General features: G+C 42.6%; 1 protein-coding gene across 1 annotated transcript in view; it reads right to left on the reverse strand.

Moving 5' to 3' along the window:
* Positions 1–21,930, reverse strand: part of ITGA9 (integrin, alpha 9) — a gene marked incomplete at its 3' end in the record, with an annotated part of 138,971 nt that overhangs the window by 102,532 nt on the left and 14,509 nt on the right. The window contains exons 4-12 of the mRNA XM_010581817.1: positions 19,290–19,357; positions 16,821–16,950; positions 15,163–15,248; positions 12,475–12,543; positions 9,099–9,236; positions 6,847–6,952; positions 5,292–5,386; positions 2,179–2,269; positions 1,561–1,606 (exon numbers count right to left, since the gene is read on the reverse strand). Of these exons, the coding sequence (XP_010580119.1) occupies positions 1,561–1,606; positions 2,179–2,269; positions 5,292–5,386; positions 6,847–6,952; positions 9,099–9,236; positions 12,475–12,543; positions 15,163–15,248; positions 16,821–16,950; positions 19,290–19,357 (829 nt within the window). The remainder of the gene's footprint in view (positions 1–1,560; positions 1,607–2,178; positions 2,270–5,291; positions 5,387–6,846; positions 6,953–9,098; positions 9,237–12,474; positions 12,544–15,162; positions 15,249–16,820; positions 16,951–19,289; positions 19,358–21,930) is intronic.

Here is a 21,930-nt window from a genome sequence, read left to right on the forward strand (position 1 = left end):
ACATTAGCTCGCTTGGTTATTCACTGGGAAAAAAAAAACAATGTGCTGTCAAATGGCCATACACACACGCGAGCAATACAACAATGACAATCTGCCCCAAGTCACCGCGGCTTCCACCAAAGCCTTTAATATCACTTGGCAAAACATTTGTTGGTTTTGGCCACAGGACTTCACAAAGGCTTCTGGAGGGGTAAGGGGAAAAAAAAAAGAAAAAGCTGATTTCTTTATCCTAATCTGGATCTAAACAGCAAGAGGGATATGCTGTAAAATGGCAGTAGCAGCAATTAATCAGGCTGCCCATAAAGTCAGTCGGTAATGTGCTAATTTCCTCTGAAACACACAAGCATGACTGAACACGTGGACAGAGCTTACCACGCTGTTGTGATATTTGTTGTTTTAAACATCACAGGAAGCCTTTCAGATTGCCTTCCCCCCCGCAAGTAACAACAATGCAGGAGCAAAATGCACAGTTTTCTTTCTAGCGGTTTTGGAGATGTGGGGCTGCAAGATCCCATCTGGGGCATGGCACACCTTTTCACAGAAGCAGCAATTGGTTTCCTCTGCATGCATGATGAAGGAACAGAAAAGTCTTCAGAAGACTTGACCACCTGCCACGCTGATCATCAAAAGCATTTCTTCCCCCCCTCTCCTTTTTCTTTTTGCTTTGTTTAATTGATTCAAATGGAAATAAAAGCCAAGTTTTTTGTCTTGAACAGAAAGCAGGAGGCTGGCACGTCTGTTCTGCAGCTCCAGCATTTATCTTGCCAGTCTCACCACATCCCTGTATCTTCCATTAAGATGCAGGAGTCCCTAGTGACTTCTACTTCTAATGACATCTAGGTATTGACAGGATTTTTCTATTAAATATTAACAAGTGTAACAACGGAGCTACTGGCAAAATTCAGACTTCCTATTCTCTTCCCCAAGTCTGTGCATCTCAAACCCGCTCCTACTCTAACTCTTCCACCTGCATAATTTGGTGAACCAAGCTGTCACACCTCTCTCCACCAGATGAAACAAGCAATTGCACTTAGCTCATACAATCCAAACAGCAGCCCAAATCCTGTGTGCATTTAAAATGTCTCCATATTTCATTTCCCTGAAGACTCCTATTTCATTCTGTGTCCCATTATAAATTGCAAAATTACATTCTGGCATCATACACAGCTGGCTCTTTGCTCAACTGCGTTCCCTTAAATCATAATTTATTTACTTTATGTAAATGTAAAAACAATAAAAAAGACTTCTCACAAATTCAAAGCAACCTTTCTAAAGAGGCACTGAGATGCAACACATCTTCTGGCTCTAACCCTTTGTTTTCTTCAGAGCCTTGGGAGTCCTATGTATTGTCATCCCTCACTAAGCTGTTTAAATCAGATTGTGCACTCTTTGACACCATCCATGTCTAAGGTTCTGCTTAAAAAGTAATCCAGCTTGCTGCTTCTGACCACAATAAACTAGGGAGAAATTTGGAGTGGGGGAGGACTTAGATGACATAAGATACAAACAGAAAACAGACAAAAAGAAGACAACAGCGTATGAAAAAGACATTCATCTCACCTCAGAAGTACCACATTGTCTGACAAGAAGGCTCCAACAGTCATATCTGAAATTTTTGTAACATTGAGACAGTTACAAAGGAGGCATAGAATTCAGTTCTTTCAAATCAGTTCCTAAATTACAGAGCATATATCTAAAAAAAGCATTTTTCTGACTTAAATCAGCCAGTTGGTCCCTTCAAATATCATTACATCATAAATATTATATCTGCAGGATTAGGTCTGTGATGTTACTTCACTTCTACTTCATTGTTTGATTTTTATTATTACTATTATATTATTGTCTAGTTTGTTTGGTGTTTTTTTGGTTTTTTTTTTTTCAAGATTGTCATCATGACTGAGCAGCTTCCAAGAAACTTACAACCTTGGACAGATACTGAAATCCTCTGCTTTAATATCTCAATTCTTCATCATGACTGCCCAAACACCTGAATTCAGCAATCGGCTCAAATTCTTATCAGGAGCTTTGAATAACAGAAGGGAAAGGGAAGAAAATGCTCAGCTTCATCAGCCTCCCGCAATGGCAGGAACCAGCAACCTGGAAACACTCAGCTCTGCTGTTTTCTCAGCCTGCTGCTGTGTTTCCCCAGTGCTCTCACTGCCACAGTAGCGGACGTACCTGGATAACCATTGCCATCCATATCGACTCCCCCTGATATGGACTGGCCGAACATCCGCAGCATCGGGTTTATTGTTTGCCCAGACAGCTTCTGCAGTGGAAAACACATGAGTGAAATCCGTCAGCAACACAAAGAATCCTCTAAAAAACCAAAACAAACAAAAACCCCAAGAAAAACACAACAACCACAAACCCCCAAAAAACCTTCGAGCCTTATTTTCATGGTCACCAGGGCTCTCTTCTATGGGCTGGAAGTGCTGCACATCTGCAGGCTCGCACTTCACCCACGCAGCCCTGAGCAGGAAGGCTGTCGACTGCAGGAAGCCCTTCTGCTCTGGGGTAGGAGGCAGCCACTTTTGACTTGGATTAAAAAACACACCTGCATTACAATCCTCATGCAGACCCAAGCAAAACAAAGAACACATCAAACAGCTTTTTTGGGGGGGACAGAGGGAGCGGAATTTAACTGCCCCCTAGAGATTTTATCTTTTTTTTTTCCTTTCTTTTTTTTTTCGCATTACCTTTATTTCTGTAAATAAAAGTTTTAAGCACCCTCTTAACAAAATTGATTAATTGAAACAGAAAATCCTGCACAACCATTCCTTTTCACAAAGTTTGCCAGCATACTTAAAGTCAAAATGATTAATTTTCATCCCACTTGGAAATTCTGGTTTCCATCAGCTATTATGCAGTATTTTGTGTCCGTTTGGAAGCTATATCTCATTTCTGCCTCCCCAACACAAAGATTAATTAACTTCTAACATAGCTTCTTTTTTTTTTTTTTAATTACTAACACAAAAACTTTCTCTAAACATTTTGAATTGTAAATGCCTTTGTCTGAAGCAAATTAATATATCAAAATCTCATTTTCTAAGAAAGCAATCAGATGTCTCCCAGCCCTCATTCATTTTGCTGGGCCACCAACGGAAGACCTGAACTCAAACCAACATCTGAATGCAGAAGTTACAGAGAGGAAACCTACCCCACAAAGTAATTTCGAGGCTGTTGGTGGTGCTTCACAGCATGTGACATGCGACCAGCTTTTCCTGGCCCTCCCATAAAAGGACATAATATTGAACAAAAGGTCAGACAGGAAATTTCATGGAAAAAAACCCACAAGTTGAGGGGAAGAAAGATATCCTGCAGTCCTGACAGCCAGTTTAAAGGGAAACCAGTGCTTCACTGTGTACAGATCTCCTTTTCCTACTCATGGGCAGATAAGATTAAGACAACTGGAAGTAACTTCCTTCCCACATTACACTTGTATCACATTTTTGGGGGGGTCCCAGCTAGGGTGGTAAATCCTGCCTGCAAACTTCCCAGCGGACATCTGCAGGCTATTACAGCCTAGAAGGCAGAGGTATAATGCTACTCTGCTTTTAAGTGCCATGAATGAAAACAGCAGGCCACAAAGCCAATTAAGCTGCTTTTGCTCATAGCCACCGCTAAAGCTGCGGAAGGGATGTGAGGGAACGACATTGATCAGCGATTTAAATAAAGAAAAGGGGTGAGGAGGAAGCTAACAAAATGAAACAGGTGAAAACATATACCCTGCAGGCTCCCCCTCCACCTCTCTCAGCTTCTTTAAAAATGGAAATCCAGGGCACAGCTCTGGGCTCCATGACATGGCTCAGGGATATAGCAAGAAGATACAAAAAGTCTTTCACCTCTGGGTTCAAATCCAGGGTAGGTAAGTAAAGAGCTGAAGTTGTTACGCAGTTTTTTTGGTTGCAAGTGGGAGATGAACTGGTGGTATGTCTGGTGCTCTGCAGCAGACCCTCGGAAGGGTCAGAGAGACACTGCCCGTATGTGATGCCCCTTTGGCTGCCTCAGGACATGGGACAACGATAGGAATAGTATCAATAGTCAATGACCACAGTACCCTGCCTCCCTCTTGAGCTGGGCTTTGTCCCACTGACCAAGCAGAGAGGCACACGCCATGTCTGCTGGCCTTGCTCTAATGAGGAGGGAGAGATCACAAGCAGGATGTTTTGCTTCCCACCCTGCTGATCTGTCCTCTTTCAAAAATGTAAAATTTTCCCATGAATGATCAAAAAAAAAAAAAAAAAAAATCTGATCCTTTTCAGCAAGAGCTGGAAAGCTCCATGCTTTTCAACAGCCAGAGAAGAACCTCCCAACCAGTGGCTCTCAGCAAGAAACAGGCAGAATCCTCCACATGCCACACATTAGTGCATTTTACAAGTGTACATAAAGAGTAATTTAACTTCCTTTTTTCTAAAAAGCAGCGCATGGCATATACATGGTAAAAGGAAAAAGGACTAAACTTCTATGGTCTGTTAGAAGAGTCTCCAATATAACCACCAAACTCTTTAATTCTGCTTAAACTGATTTACTGTGAAGGATCCCACCCAGCAACAAAACAACCAGAACTTCAAACACATGGAGGGAGGGAAGATTCAGGCTCTCTGAAAAAAGAAATGTGCTAGACAGAGACTAGGGGACACATGTTGGGCAGCATGAGCATAAATTTGTCTTCTCTACTGCCTGGCTACAGTAGCTAAATTGCACTGTGTCATCTCTGCACAAGATGCTATAGCATATCCTAGCTGAGATTTTATTTCATAATAATGGTCAGGGGAATGGCACCCAAGAAAAGCCGTGTGATAAATTGCCACATCACAAGGACAGTGCCAACAAAATGGGTAAATAGGCTTCTGCGGGGTACAAAAGAAAACTTAGTACCTCTTCTTCCTCGCTAAGCCTGTTTCTGCAGGAGGAGAGTGCAACCTCCCAGCTCCCCACTGGCTTCTCCATAATTTGTATGCTCAGCCCCTCCAGGGTTTTCATTTCTCCTCTGCAGCAGTACTATCTCTAAAAACTAACATTCAAACCCCAAGACTTCATTTGCTTCAAGAAGGAAGCTACAGCTGATAACTGTAACAAAAGACAGTGAAAAATATCTCCTAACATCATTTTACCCAAGAACATAGATATGGACAAACTTTGGGAGAAGCCATGTTCAAACCAGGACTGAGAAAACAATGTAGGGCTATGATGAGGCCACCTATAAAGGGACCCCTACATATGGCTTATTTCTGCAGGCCCTGTGAAAGTGACTTCAGATAGGTATCGTAAACAGTAGTGTCACATACCATAGAGTACTGAGGTACAATACCATTGGCATCCCCATGGTAAATGTACACTGCTCCTATGTAGTTATCCTCCTTAGGCGCTCCAATGGCAACATCTGTAAAACAGTACAGATTATAAACATTTCACAACCCATTCTATTAATCCAACTTTTTCCCAATTTTAGAAGCCAGCTATCCATAGGAAAATAGCTCCCCATGATGAAGATGATCAGCGGCTCATATGAACCTGGCTAGAAGGAACTTGTTTGATTTAACGAAGAGCTCCTGTTAAGATAAACTTAAAAAAACACACAAATGTATATGAATTTGTACATGCATGTGGCTATGTTGTGCCTAATTAGAAGCATGTGCTTGTTATGAAAATGTGTTTATTAACCAGCAACCATGCTGAAAAAATTTAATTTAGAATCCTTTCATATAAAAATCTCCAACCCAGGGGAACATCAGTTTTGTGAACGAAGACAGCATTGGCAAAACATTTATTATAGCACTACATTAAGTTTGCTTGAAAATCCAAGGCTCCAAAGTGAGGCTGGGTATATAAAATAGACAGGCAAGAAGAAGAAAAGGCTGCTGAGGGTGCACTTTCAAATTACATTTGATCCAATTTAAATGCAAACTCCTGCAGAAAGAGTTATCCCACTTCCCATTCTCCTCTCCTAGTTAGCTCTAGTGACTATACAGCTGCTAAAATTAAACTCTTCCCAATGGCTTCATAACCATGGACTGATACAACCCTGCAGTCTCTCCATCACCACAACTGACCCACAAGCAGCAGCAAGAACACAAAAATGTACGTCCAAGTGCAGAGGAAGAGCATGGCCACCATTTGTGAGGGCAACCTGCAATGAGGTTGGTTTAAGCTTAATGGAATAACATGCCCTGAGTGGCCTAAATCCAGGCACACACTGAGTAAGTCAGCCTTTGTTTGGAAGTCCTTAATCTGCGCTGCCAGAAATCAGGGCAGAAAAGATGCCAGCCTCAACACTTCGCTCTCACCTATCGCTATCACAGCATGGGGCCTCACACTGAGCAGCCTGCAAAAGGAGCAGGGGTAGAATAAAGCAAAGGAGAGAAATTATTAATAGAGTACATGCTATCAGGAGTGAGAAGCTACTTCTTAATTACACTTCATGATAAGAAAACGTGATTATGTCAACAAAACTGGAAAGGCTTGAAGACATAAGGAAATGGGAAAGAAGAAAGAAGTCAGACATAGGTTTCTGTTTTGTTTGGGGCGTGGGTATCTAAAGCCTTTTATAAACCATACACGAAGAATAAAATGCAAGAGCAAGGAAAGTAAAGCAATGTTAATGAGACTGGCATGCAAGTTGCTTGGCCACGGACTAAATGCACATCAAGGACAATCAGCTACAAAAGGCTCTAGCAGACAAATCCCACACAAGCGTATTTATCCTTAGCACAAGCCCAGGTGCTGGTCGGGTCCTCAGGAGCAATAGATGCCACGTGGCACCCAGACATGCAAGGAGACTGGCAGTGCTGCCAGCCCCGCTGGTATTTCCAGGGAAAAGGCCCAGGAGGAAATGGCACCGACCTGAGAAGCCATCATCATCGATGTCGCCGAGGGCGGCCATGCTCTCCCCAAAGTGTGCGTTGTATGTGCTGTCACCATCCAGGACAAGCTGCTCTTCCAGCACTCCCTAGCAAGTAGGAAATAAAACAGGGTCAGTGAAATGGTGCGAGCCCTGGATGAGGTGAGCTCTCCCCGTGGGAGCTGCTGGTAGCACCAGGGGCAGGGCTGCAGTCTGACTCTCACCCTCACTGCACACAGATCGCCTGGGCACCAAAAATCTAATTTATTTGGTTTTTTAACCATCTTCTGTCTTTTAGTTTTAGGGGGCGGGGGGGGTAGTATATGAGTGATATAACTAAAATGCTAAATTAACTAAAGGATAACTCAGTGATATAACTAAATGCAGTCACAGGGCTTGGGGAGCTCACGAAGGTTTCCGATGCCTAAAATGTAACAGCCCGGAGCTTGCTCTACTGGCAGATTACATCCGAGGAGTGAAATCCTCAGTCAAGGCTTATTCAGCTAAACCCCAGTGAGTTAAGAGGAATTTTCCCCTAAGCAAAGAACATTTGGGCAATTGGATTTGAAAACTTTTTAAGTATTGGACAGAAGGATTAAAGCAAAGTCCCCAAAAAGCCTTCTGAAATGAAGAATAAGGAAAGGGACTTAATGCAATAAAGAGACAGAGGAAAGTTCAGAATAAAGTAGCTTTGTACTCCTATGCCATGAGAAGCCTTATATGGATCTGGTATTTCTTGCCCACCCACTTTCTGGTCAGATACATAAGCTTTAGTTTCTTGCAGCCTTCCCTCAAGGGGAAAGAAACATTTCCACAAGAAAACAAAATTTAGTTACACAATCCAACTCCGTACCCACCTCAAGGGTTGTTTTGTTTTGTTTTTGCTTGCTTTGTGAATGAGAGTAAACTGCCCTCTGGAACATATAATAAAATCTTTTTCTTGGCTGCGGGGAGTTGCTGACTTTAAGAAAATCCCACATAATGAAATTGAAACACAACAGAGAGAAGACAGGCAGGCCTGTATGTGCAACTCACTTCTTTGCAGTCCTCACAGGAAAGGGCAAAATATACGTGTATTAAATCCAGCATCACTACACATGCTTGTATTATAATGCAGTTTTCTCTGATCCACTGCAATGACCTCTTCAGCAATGGTGCTTGCAGAATGAAACAGAGTTTAAAAAGTCCAAACACCAAAATAAAACCCACAATCCTGCAAGCTATTGCTCCTGCAAGTAATTCTTGAAGCAGGAGTATAAGAAAACCCTACTAGGTTCTTGACTGTTTTATAAAAAATAAAACTTAACTCATGCATACTCTCACTGTGAGCAGGAAATGTTGGCTATTATCTGCTTGGCATTCTGGACCTATCCTGAGGACCCAGCAGCAACACTGGAATATAAGTGGGACAGCCTGTGGATCAGACTGACAAAGTAAAGCTCATTTAAAGGAGGAGTGACAATAGAAAATAAACTTACACCAAAAGCAATTCTGAAGTCTCCCAAATGCTGCCTATAGGACTTGTGGTGAATGTTAAGTTTAGCATAAACAAAATCCATACATTAAAGTCCACAAAATACTGATGAAGAAAACCAATTTCATTTTAGTCCATAACAACTCCTCCTTTGAGACAGCAGGTTTGGGACCTGAATATCAAATATTTAATAATATGTAAACAACCATTGTTTTCCTATAAATACAACATAAGAATGATCTTGTTTTGCCAATGCAAGAAAGTTCAGACTCTTCCAAGACTGTTGTTGGATCACGTGAAATCCAAAAGCATCGGCTGATAAGAACTTCCCCTAAAGTCTATATATGGGGCATAATGCAAATATAACATGATTTCAATCTCTGGTTTCTCTTCACAAGGTCTTCTAAATCCCCAGACATTTGTGTTCTAATTTGTAGGTCCTAGTGACTACCCAAAACACTCAGCCAAAGCTGCTGACTCTTACTTGGTTTTGGCATCAAATTCATGTAAAGCCACAAATACCACCAAGTTTCAACATAAAACCAGAAACTTTCCCAGACCTCCTCGAAAGATTCACAGCTCTGTGATGAATGTGGGCTGGTGTCTGGGAAACCATGATACCAGATGAGTTTTCCGTGACTTCATGCTCTGCTAGAGACATCCAGAGCCCCTCTATTTGAGACATCGAGTTTCACCATGCAGTGCTGGAAGGACATTAGCGCTACCCTGCCCGGACCCACGGCCTCATCCCTTACCAAGTCATCTCCTGTACATACTCACGTTTCCTCTGTTGATATAGACTGTGACTTGACCCTCATCTCTGATCTCAGAAAACATAGGTGCTCCGACCAGCAGGTCTGACAACCCGTCAGAGTTCAGATCAACTGCACATAAGGAGGAGCCAAAGTAAGAGCCCATCTGTAACCAAGCCGAGTCACAACAAAGCATTCAGTATCTGCCCACACACAGGAGGAAGTCATTTAGGCATTTGCTTTTTTTTTTTTTTTTTATTATTTCAAATGATGACTTGCTGCTTTATCACTCACAAGCACTCCTACAGAGAAAGCTTAGGGGATAATTCTGGCAGGAATTAAACACTTTACTGTACAGTGTATCAGCTTGGATAATTTACCAACAGAATAAAATTTATACCCTGGGACATGCTTAAGTGAGACACTAAAGAGCTTTCTTAGACTAGCTTTCACTTATCAAATGCTTAAAATCAGAGAGGGGTGAAATAAGTTTCCCAAACCAAGACCTGGCTAGTGATTAGTCATGCCCAGTACCAGACTTCCTAAAAAGACTTCAAGTTGGGTACCACAGATCTTCTGGGGATACCTTAAAGAAATAAAGAAAAGAAAAAAGAAAAATAGGCAAGGGGTAGGGTATCCATGAAAAAGAGGCATCTAAAATTACCTCTTGATTGTGGCCTATCTTCCCCTGCTCTGTTTGTATCTATTTGTATCAGTCACCTTCAAAATAGCAGTACTGGTTGTGGGTTTTGATCACAGCCTTTCCTCTCAGGTACAGGCAGGCGAATTGACACAGAAAGATGACTTTCAATAAAAGCTTTTCAGTTGATACACAAAAAACCTAAGCCACTTTCAGTCTCCAGTTATTATTGCTTGATAAAACTTAACTGCTTAAATTTAAGAAATACATTAATCTCATTACATAATTTTTGATACAGGTTAACATTAAATGCTAACAATCTCCCAGCTGGCACCCACATTACGAATTTCAAAACACATTTAAACACAAAAAGGAAACCAAAACCAAGAATGATATTCCACCCTTACTTCATCCACTTCTGCTTAGGTAGCACAAGGCATACTCTTTGAGACCAACTACAAACCATAGTTTCAAAATTAAAAGCAACTTCTAAAGGAAGAATTAAAAGATACCACTTCTTATTTGAAAATGAGAGCTGTTTACATAGTAGGAAAAATTGCGGTTACAGAAATAATTATTTAGGTTAAAAAGAATGAATCACATTTCTCGCATGCTTTTACATTCCTCATTGGGGATCTCTGACCCACAGCCTTCCATGCCTAGTAAGTTTAGGTGCACGAGCCAGAGCTCCTGGGCATGCTAAGAGATGGGCAGTAGCAACTCTATTCTATGCAGTCCATAAGATTTAAAAGCTGCTAAATATAGCGGGGTGAGTTAAGGATAGAGTTTCAGTTGTAATTCAGATTTTTGTGTTTGTGTGGGTTTAAGGTCAGACCTCAAACATCATTTGATTCCAGTTATTTTGTAGCTTAAGTTCCCTTGTGGATTTTTTATTTGTTTATTCTTTTTTAATCCACTAAGGTTTTAAAACAAATTTCTCTTGGGTAAGGAGCGAAAGTTATGAAAAGCATTTCACTATGTATTCAGGCAGTTTTCAGGGAAAGGCTATTATTTACTTAACTGCAACATGGTATGTCTGCAGCGTGGGTGAGTTCATGATGCTGTGAGAACCTGAAGTTTGTGCACTTAACGTTTTTAACAAGGCACTGCATTTTCTTTTTTTCTTGTCTGCATCTGATTTCCTAGTTCAGCCTCCAGCAATAAAAAAGGGAAGGAAGAAACTGGCCTGCTTTTAATGTCTGTCTAGTAAGAATGTCAGAGCAATGAACTTTCACACCACTGGGAAGGACGCAGCATTCTGTGAGAGCTCATTTCGAGGCAATGCTCATTGCTGAGCATGTCTGGTTATATTTCAGTGACAAAACTAAGAAAGGGTGATTTAGAACAGCCTTCTCTTTATAATAAAATTATCATTTGGATTTTAGAGAATTTGTAGAAGACAGATGCTAATGGGGAAAGAGGAGATGACAGCCTAGAAGTACTTGAAGGATGTAAATACTTGATTAGTTAAGTTATATACAAGAATAACACAATTAAATTGAAAAAGGAAAGTTTTGGCTGAGATCTGGAAACTTCCTGATAGCTCTGTTTATCAGGCTGAGGAATAGTTCTCCAGGAACACATCCTTAGGGACATTTAAAAGTCAACAGGGAAAGAAATTAACAGGAAGCAATCAAACACAGGAGGTGCCCTGGATGAACCGGGAGGTCTTTTCCTTTCAAGATGTCTGCAATTCTGCTAGCGCAGAGAAAGACAAATTTTGGAGAGGCCCTAAAATACAAGTCACACCATCCATCTACACATACTTGCAGTTTTGCCCTATACCAGGCATGTTTTTAAAGACTGCAACTGTGTTTTGTTGGGAAAAAATAGCAAAACATGCTAACACTCCCAACTTGATGATACAATCAGACACTTCAGAACCTTCTGAGGGTGGCATGTCTTCCTAGAGCCAGAAGCCACCAGTAACCTTTTTCTTCTGTATTTCCTCTCCTTCCAGGAGAGCACAGGCAACCCCAGGTAAGGGCTATTGTTTCCTCACTGCAGTATTTGAAATAAGACATCTTTTTGTTGTTACCTATAGTTAGACATATTGTCCACTTCATTACCCCTGCAACATATCTCCAGCAAGCCCCCAGTAAAGAACACAAGCTGTTCCCCACTCAAACACAACAGCGCATGAGGGGAGCTGGATCTCGCTAGCGTTCACTAAATTTCATGGGGGGGCAGTGGTGGTGTGGTGTGGTTCGGCTCTAAGACACCAGTCCTAAGAGCAAAACGCAGGACTAATTCATGTGGGAAGGGTGAAATCATCATCTCGAAGTAACGAAGCTGCTCCTCCACATGACAGCGTAACTCTAATATCCCCCCTGTCACATCAGGACACAGAAAAACAGACTGGGGCTTTGTGTATTAAACTAAGCTCCAGGCTACCCACATCTCCCAGTAACATCTACTAAGAGGAAATGTGCATCGAGGCTCACCTGGCACCCCACTTCCCACATCTCAGAAGGCGCTGCTACAGTTGCATAACGCTAAAGAGACCCACTAGTACATTTTTCAGCAGGACCTTTAATTTCAGTCACATGGGCACTGAGCAGACTTTGCAGTCATGACTGCTACAGGAGAAAGGGTATACAGCTGGTCTGTACAATAGGTTTACGTCTTCTGGGAGGTAAAAATAAACAGAATTTGCCTGACAACTCATGAAGCAGTGGAATGAAAATGATGCTCTGAGGTGACCCTGCCATTATTTCCCACTTCTCCATCCCTTAAAAGGAAACACACATACATAAAAGCTCACCTTTTTTCCTGAAGCCTGGAAAATCTTTACTAGAGAGCCTGATCGTCTGTCTGTTCTGAAAATATAAACCTGAAAAGTGAAAAAAGAAAAAAAGTTAACCAATACTAACTATGAAGCACATAATGGTACAGCATTGATGCTTCCTAAATAATATCTAAATCATGATCATGGCCATGACTATTGCCAAGATCCAATTTCATGACCACCTTATTGCTCAGTCTTCTTTTAAAAGACAAAAGATAGAGTTCCTCATTTTTCTGATGAGTCACAGGGCTCTTATGAGAAATGCTTGAATAGTATCTTGTCACCTACTTTTTTTGGTGTGCATGTGTGTATGTGCACATGTGAGTATTTAAAAGCACCTAATAAAGGAACTTTCCAACTCTCAAACAAGTGGCATCTGGAGACTGCCTGGAAATGAGCAGGGCAAAAGGCTGAAAAGGCATAACCCTGCTCCCCTTCCCTTATCCAGCCTTCCCTTCTCAAGGACATGTGCCTGCACATACTACGCTGCAAACCTCATGATGCTTTAGCAAAGATCAGAGTAGAAATCCCAATCAGACCACCCAACGCATTTGCACTGTTTCTGTCTGAAACAACCTGTAAATCAGAAAACTATTCAAATGTAGTCCACTCATTGCCTGTTTCCACAGGAGAACCTGTTTAACCAGGAACTCTCAGGGATAAAAGTTTTGATATGAGTTCAATAACGGACCTTGTACCAAAATTTAAGACCTAAAATGCATGGCTTGTAGAAAGGGACTCCCTTTGGCAGAAAGGCTGACTCAGTCAGCCTTTGAGACTCCTCCAGCATTTGACAGGCTCCCTCCTAGCAGGTGCTCATGCAGCTTGCAGGACAGAGGATCCCTTACTTCCAAGGCCACGTGGCGGAGCCAAGCACTTGACATAGCTGAATATGTGTCAAGTTATTAATACTTGGTGAGACAGAGTTCAAAGCTGTTTTCAGCTCAGAACACAGCACAGATTTACTGCAGACAATTGCTCTAGATATAAAGGACTCCCTAGGTTTTGCAGCGGCACGTTTAGCAGCAAAAGCAGCTTGCCGGGCGTCACAACTTCAAACCCAGTCTTAACTAATGACACCCTTGGTGACTTTGGAAAAATGACGCAGTCTCATTAGGTATCTTGGCTTCACCTTCAGTGACAAGGGTGTGACAATGCTAATCACTTTCTATGAGGGAAGTAGAAAGGATTAGCTTATTAGAGAGTGTGGAAAGCACAACAGGACTGCTCAGCGTAACATCCTGTACTCAACACCTCTTACCGCTCCTTTGCCATGCGTTCCTGCTACCCACATACCATGCCAAGGGAGAATAACAGGAGCTTTTGCAACTAAAGCAGTAGCCTTTACACTACAGGGCCAGCTGCTTTCTCATGGATCTCATGTTAGCAGCTGGTTTTTTCCCCCTCCTTGCACAGAAATTAAATCTTTTCCACAGAGAAAACAGGTTGGAAGGAAGGTGCATTGGAGCAGCCATAACATAGCACCTAGGATAAGGAAACTATGTCTTTCCTATGCACATGTCCTCTCAGTAGCAACTGTGCTGCTGCTATATCCCATATGTCCTAGTCGAGCCAGGTGAGGTATACGTACAAAGTTCATCTTCTACTTTTATTCCATTTTCCCCACTTGTGCTGCTACCCCTGAGACATGGTTACTACCCAAAATAAATCTGCCTAAACCAAGGGATAGTGTTCCTGGTAGTGGAGACCTTTTACTCCTTACTGTTATGACTCAGCTATAACTCATGTCCCTATAAAGCAGGAGAGGCAGAGGGAGGAAGATGGAAAGGGGGCTGCAGGACATCTCTGCTCAAGCACATGGTGGCAGCAGGTTCTGAAAGGATTGGATTTTGAAGAAAGAGGGACAAAAGCAGATTCTTTACATCCCTTCTCTCCCTCTCCCCATTCCCACTTCTCTACCTTTGGTTCAGAAGTATATGAGGGTCACAGCACTCACCCTCAACCGGCTCCCCCGACAGCAGACAGGTACTCGGCACAGGAGCATCAGGTACACCTAACTCACCAGCCATTTCCATCTAGTCATTCACTGGCTTACATCTTTGGGACATCGAACATATGTATGCCTACAGGACCCCCCCCCCCTTTTTTTTTTTCCTTCTCAAGAGACTATCACCAACACTTCTAAGTAAAGCTGGCAGAAACCCAGACTCTAATCCACTAAACATTACAAAGTTTTAAGATGGACATCGAATTGCCTAGTAAATGGCTTTTCATGTTATGGGAGATGCTAATCTGAACTAAATACTGAAACAGACAAATGTATGAAGAAAACAAGCATAAGACAAACTCTTTTTCCCAAGTTTTGTCATTTCCAGGCAAGGTTTAAGGGATACCTGTATGTTACAAATCCTAAACAAAAGCAGTGCGAAAGAAATGTTGCCTAGGTCTCGTTAAAATAACTATTGTAAGGATTGGGTGGGAGAGAGAGGAAAGAGAGGGGTGAGGGATGTGAGGCACCAAGAGGGACAGGTCAAGAAAATTTGATGACTTCATCAAACTATCTCACCTCTCCCCTGCTCAGTGCTCCAAAACCACCCTGTAGACAAAAATCTCTTGCCTTCTCAGACACATGGGAACTGCATCAGTATTACTTTTTTTGCCCCGTTGCATCTGACCACATTATTGTTTGACAAAAAGCCACACCTTTCCGATGCCTCCGTCCTGGGGAGCTCCTCCTACAACGTCCGTGGTAGTCGGCTGAGAGAAATGACCTGCTGTCACTGCATATCCTAAGCGGGAGATGGGTTAGGGTGGGAAAGGAGAGAGAACATAAATAAACAAATAATCATGAAAGGGAAGAGCCTAAGAAACAGGTCAGCCAGCTGGATCATGCTCATTGGGTTTCACTGCTCCTCCTGGGCTACACGTTGTTAGTGTTAACAACCATCCTGCTCAGGATGCACGAATATTCTGCTCAAAAGCTCACAGCGATGGGAAGTGACAGTATGCCCTCCAGTGCTCTTCCAAAAGCTGAGAGAAGAAAGGTATATGTGAAGCTGAACGAAGCACACATGAAGCAGGTACGGGGAGCAGTCTGGTAACCTGAGTCCAGAAAGGGAAGTGGTGAAACAGGAACAGGCACACAGAAACAGAGTAAACAGACCACACCGCTGCAGAGAAAGTATCATGTCAAAGAGAAACAGTCCCACATTGACCAGACAGAAGCGTCCTCCTTTGGCCAAAATCACTGCCCAGGAAGTCTTGGAAAATTATGTGCCTTTTTGGTTGAGGCGGGGAGAGCAGAGGACAGTAGGCAAAGAGGTCAGAGAAGTTAATGGCTTAAAAAGATTTTTGTTTAGGCAAGAAGAAAAATGGGAGGATAGATCAAAACAAGAAGGAGTGTATTTGAAAGGAGATCAAAGATTCAGTCTTATTTGATATATTAAAATGATATACAATAACTAAAGAAGAGTGCTTTCCTTCCAAGACAGCCTTGGATTTGCCTTGCACTTCTGCTGTAAATTATTGAGGCTCTTGTCTACATGGCAAATACTATAATTCAGGTCTAGCAGTGGCAAAATCTATTTATGTCCTTAAATATGTATATATACACTCCTCATTTAGCTATCACCAAGCAGCATCTTCCAAGTGGTATTTTTTCAAAGACTAAAGGTTAAAGGGAAAAAGCGAGGCCAGTGCAAGTCTTTAGTCAAACAATATCAAACTACTGACTGAAATGCCTTCTAGGTCTCAACAGTCTTAGGCACTCGGGACTAGGTGGAAGCCTTTAAATTAAGTATTTTTGGAACATTAGCTGGTTTTAGAGCAAGTAAACCCAACTGAGTTAAAGATGTACTCAACCCTTTCACAACCTCCTTCTGCTGCCAATGACTCATTTATATAGTGAAATTTTTGTTGAAATAAATTTGTATCTGCAATATACAGTCTGTAATTATGTGTTGTACCCATTTTAAAGACAGGTGTAAGCAGACGTGGAGCCTAACCAACGACAAATAATTTGTCCATCACAGGCAAAAGCAGGAATGTAGGAGGCCCACTACCATCCAACTTGCTTTTCAGTCGAAATGCATTTTCTGTATTAGTCCAAAAAAATTACAGCAACATTTTTTTCAAACAAACAAACAAACAAAAGTGGAATATTCTGGCTGCTTATTTGCTTATATTTCTTTTCAGGTAGATAACCCTTTAATTCAGATGTTTTTCCTTTCACGCTTTTCATAGAAATACTCTACACCACCAAAAAAAAAAAAAAAAATCAGTATTAACTTTATATCATCAAAGCCTTGAAATATGTTGTTGGACTGATCCATTCTCACAGTGACCACCAGAGAGCTGCTTACCAAGGTATGTGTACCGCCTGGCTATCACAGCATCATCGTTCAGCTTGTAATACGTGTTGTCAGTGAGATTCAGCACTTTGACAGTTCCTGTCCAATAATAAGATCCTGGTGCCCCCATGATGACCAACTCCTGCAACAGGAAAAACAGAAGGGTTGGGGGAAAGGATGGGGAAAAAAATAAGTATCAAAACTGGACAAAAATTCATGCTTTACACAGTAAAGGAGAAGGGACAGGATATTAACTTAAAACACCAGTTATAAGTCCATCTATAACAATCTCTATTCTGTGTGCATGTAGCTAGTATCCTTCTTCCCAAGCATTGAGGTCACTGCACACACCCTAGAGACACATGGTCTCCCCTTTTATGGCCCACTTCTGCTCACTGTTCTGCCACTTCAATAGAAGACCTTCTTTGCCCTTACTAACCATCAAACTTATCCCTGACAACACAGTCCTCCCAAAAATCTCTATCTGCCTGCTGCCTTTCCCAACCATCCTCCAGAAGACCTTCACCAAGTGGCAGAAGAGTGCCAGCCCACCCAGACCCACCACTCAGCTACAGACCGTGCCACAGTGCTGGCTGACATGCTACACCAATCTGTGTCATGAAGAACACAGCACAAAAGATTTTGATTTTACTACTCTGAAGCTAAAGAGCTGCCATGCACTCAAAAACCAGGGGGTGTGTTATGTCATGGTTGGAACATTTTGCCTTGTTCTGTCCTCAGATACGCTCTGCTCTTTGAGAGACAATCTGGTTCTATTTCATTAGAGACACCCAGCATGATTCAGGGTTTTAAAAGACTAGAAATCAGGCAAAGTTTGATCTAGCATTCAAAGGCAGATGCTCATGGATAACGCTTTTGAATCAAAATCCAAAGTACATTTGCATGCAAGAGAGACTGAGAAAACATTGTCCCAAAACATTCAGCATCCCTGTGGGGAAACCTTACTCCTGGATGTGGTTTTAAATACCTCCAGCAAGGGACCAAATTAAGCCTGGGGAGCATTAACCCTAGGTAAGTTCTCCATCCCTGGGGAAGACAGGATGACAGCTGCTTTGCCTCATATCTCCGTTCAATGCAAGGCCACGGGTGGACTCCATCCTTGTGGGAAAACGCTCCCACGCCCGGGTTCCCTTCGGGTGACCAGTTCCAGTTGGGGCAAGATGTTAAACAAGGGATTTTTCTAATAAGACGATGGAGACAGGATTGCAAACCCGACCAAAGAGCAGGATATGCTTGGCAACAGCTTTTTTTCCTTGGGAGGGGCCATGCCCTTGAGGTCAAGGGATCATTTACCGGCAGGAATGACTACCATCAGCAGCACTGAATATACGGTAGGGGCTTGCCTGTTTCACCCAAAAAGCCATTTATCTGTGTTTCCTGCTCAGTGAGCTGCCATCAGGCTGAAGCAATGAAAGTTCAAAGATATCTTTTGAACTAGGGTAGCAAAGAAGGATTTAAAGCATGGGAACAAAAATAGGCTGGAAAGAGCAGACAAGCCAGGAAACAGCTGCTGCTGGCTGAACATCCAGTTATCAAGACTGCCACTGTAGCAACGTTGCCTGCCATCCCAGTTTACTTGGAAATCACCTTCTGCCATTTCAGAGATGACACCTTTATTCTGCTTTTATCAGCCTGGACAATAAATTCTGCAAATTACTGCATATATAATTAGGAGCGAGTATATACTTGACATGACAGTAACGAGGAGCCTGACACTGAAATAGCTTTTTTTAAAAAAAAAAAACCAAACCAAAACAACAACAACAACCAACCAAACAAAAAACCCCCCAAAACCCCAACCCTGAAATGTTACAAAACCCCATCAATTCATATATAAGGGAACAAATTAATCCTTGACATAACTAAAACATGGCTGATAGACTTCTGTCAAGGAAAGAATATGCTCCAGTATTTAGAACAGCTCTGGAGCATATATTTTACCACGCTATTTTTTCCCCATCTTTTTGCAATAAGGAACTGAAGCAGAACTAAAAAAAAAAAAAGTGTTTATCTTATGTACATATATGTATGTGCATACAGATATTCACATACGTACATATGCTCACATGTACACATACATAAACAAAACCGTTCAGGGAGGACTGTTTTACATCATCACTTAAAGTAAAGAGCTAATGTTAGACACAGAAATATCTCTATGCAAGTTTTGGGATGTACACAATAAAAACATTCCCTGAGGACATTTCCCAGAGTCAATTCATTCATTCTTGTCCACAGACCTTGAGAGACATATACACCTACATACAAACCACTGGGCAGGCGTGCAAGATGCAGGTACCCGGGAGGCTGTACGAGGCAGGAGGGTGTTTGCTGGCAGGAAGGGACCATGCCCAGCGCTCAGCCCGCTGTCCAAGCCGTGCTCGGGACTCCCCTCCTGGGGCATGCAGCAGGAGAGCTGCTCATCAACCCCATCCCTTCCGTGCGTGCACTCCTGCTCACCTCAGTGAAGAAGCCCGCGATCCCTGCCTGGCATGAGCCATGCTCCTCTCCGTACTTCTTCTTGTACTCTGGATGGGAGAAGGGAAGAAAACAAACCATGGTCATCCCTGGCATGGCATGCACTCTCTACCTGAGCCATCTGCATTGCCACACGCACAGCCTGGAGAGACACCACCACACAGGGCTCCTGGGTTTATCAACGGATCTGCCACCAATGTGCACCATGGCAGCATCCTCACCTACATCGGGGGTTAAAGCAAGGGGCCTGAAACCGGGGGGACAGCCAGCGTGCTGCCGAGAGAGATGCTAAACAAGCAGTATCACAGTAACATGGTAACAGCAGCAGCATCACCCCAGTAAAGGTGCATCAGGAGTCTTCCACTTCTGGCAACCAGAGCAGCACAGCTGGAAAGGGGGCAGCAAAAGGTGATGCACATGCCTGCGTGCCACCAACCCTGCACTAGGAGGTTTAAACCTCAGGCCCATCACTACCTCAGAGAAACAAAGTGATTTTCCCCTACAATGACAGTCACCAGAGCCCCCCACATAAACATTCCTTCACTCACTGCCTTCTCCCCCAGAAGGGAGGCAGTGAGTGAGGAGAGGGCGCTGCATTCCTAAGTGATCAGACAACAGTCTCATTTGAGGGATGCTCAGGTCTGCTGCTTTTCACAGCCACCTGCTCAGAGCTCCCAGTTCACAGGGGAACCAACCAGCATCACCACAGTTTTTGTTTCTGTATTTTATGTAGCAATTGTTTCTCCTATCAAACCTGAGGAATTTTTACTTTATCTTTTTGCCGAAGAGGAAAAAAATATTTCTAAAAATACATTAAGTTTGGGGTGGGGGAGAAAATCACTTTCCACCCTGCTTTAATCCAAACACTTTCAGATTAGGAGCATTTGAAACTTTGAGCTGGATCAGAACTTTTGCACATTTTTTCCCAAGCATTATTTTCAAATATTTACCATAATAATGAGTGCCCAGTACTGCTACTTCCTGTGTATTACAGTAATTCAGGCTCCAAAAACACTCACCATATAGCCTGGTAATTGTGAATTATTTTTTTAAGCACGATTAACTCATTGCTAAATGATAAAAATTTTAATGAAATCAATGAGCAAATTGCCTCTTTGGAACCAAGCACGTTCCTTTTGAACTGCATTTTATCTTACTGAAAAACAAAAGGAATTCATCATAAACTGCTGCCTTCTCACAGAATTATTTCAAAACATTGTATGTGTGTGTATATACATATAGCGACACACACGCCCCATTCCCCTTTTATATATTATATATAGTCTCTTCCTAACATCATAAAGATGCTCAGATTTTAAGGAATTTGCTGAGGTCATACCAGTTGCACAGGGGGGAAGTTTAATTGGAGAGACCATGCAGGACAGTGACTTGATCCACAAATTACAGCTCAAATGCCTAACGCCCTTGGCTGAGGCAGGGTCCTCCCAAAGCAGACGTGTGTCCCAGCAGAGCAGGAGGCCCAGAAGCACACTTGGGTTTCCTAGTGGGAATGCATGACAACAATTCCACTGAGAAATGAAGCCCATATTTGCTCACGGCTATTCAGAAAGTGCTGGGGCTCTGAATTACTAGCTCTCCATGTACAGTGTCCTGGTTTCATCTGGGATGTAGTTAGCTGTCTTCCTAGTAGCTGGTACAGTGCTATGTTTTGAGTTCAGTATGTGAAGAATGTTGATAACACTGATGTTTTCAGTTGTTGCTCAGTAGTGTTTAGACTACAGTCAAGGATTTTTCTGCTTCTCATGCCCAGCCAGGGCACCTGACCCAAACTGGCCAACAGTGTATTCCATACCATGTGATGTCCCATCTAGTTTAGGAACTGGGAAGTGGGGGGGCAGGGATTTTTGCTGCTTGGGGACTGGCTGGGTGTCGGTCGGCGGGTGGTGAGCGATTGCCCTGTGCATCATTTGTACATTTCAATCCTTTTATTACTACTGTTGTCATTTTATTAGTGTTATCATTATCATTATTAGTCTCTTCTTTTCTGTTCTATTAAATCGTTCTTATCTCAACCCAGGAGTTTTACTTCTTTTCCTGATTTTCTCCCCCATCCCACTGGATGGGGGGGAGTGAGTGAGCGGCTGCGTGGTGCTTAGTTGCTGGCTGGGGTTAAACCACGACAACAGTCTCTCACAGAGCCAGGCACTCCTTCCCTGGGAAAAAAAATAAATCTGTTTATCGATATGAACATTTTTTTTATTCAGAGAGCCGGGGAGATAAGGTTTCTCCCTCTGTATTTCCTGAAGAATAATGCTCTGTGCACGTCCATAAGACCCTGTCTTCGCTACAGCAGGATTCCCACCCTTTCATAGGATGAAATGCAGCAAGTTCCACGTCCATCCTATTCGGATGCTTTCACTTCCAGCCAAGGTGTTCCCTTCACATGATGTACTGAAGTGTGAACAGACCTTGCCTCTCCCCGATTTTGCACTCAACTTACTGTAATTCGAAACAAAATGCCACTAGCCACTGTCACCCTGGAGGTCTGGAAGTATCCTTCTGCCTTACCTGCTAAACTTGGCCGGAAGCGTTTGCAATGCCAGAGCTCAAGGCTTTAGAGACTGCCTTCTTAAATCCCACTTTACAGGGTATATATATTTTT

The sequence above is a fragment of the Haliaeetus leucocephalus genome, unplaced genomic scaffold (assembly GCF_000737465.1).
Source record: "Haliaeetus leucocephalus isolate CR32 unplaced genomic scaffold, Haliaeetus_leucocephalus-4.0 Scaffold808, whole genome shotgun sequence".
In the NCBI taxonomy this organism is placed as follows: Eukaryota; Metazoa; Chordata; class Aves; order Accipitriformes; family Accipitridae; genus Haliaeetus; species Haliaeetus leucocephalus.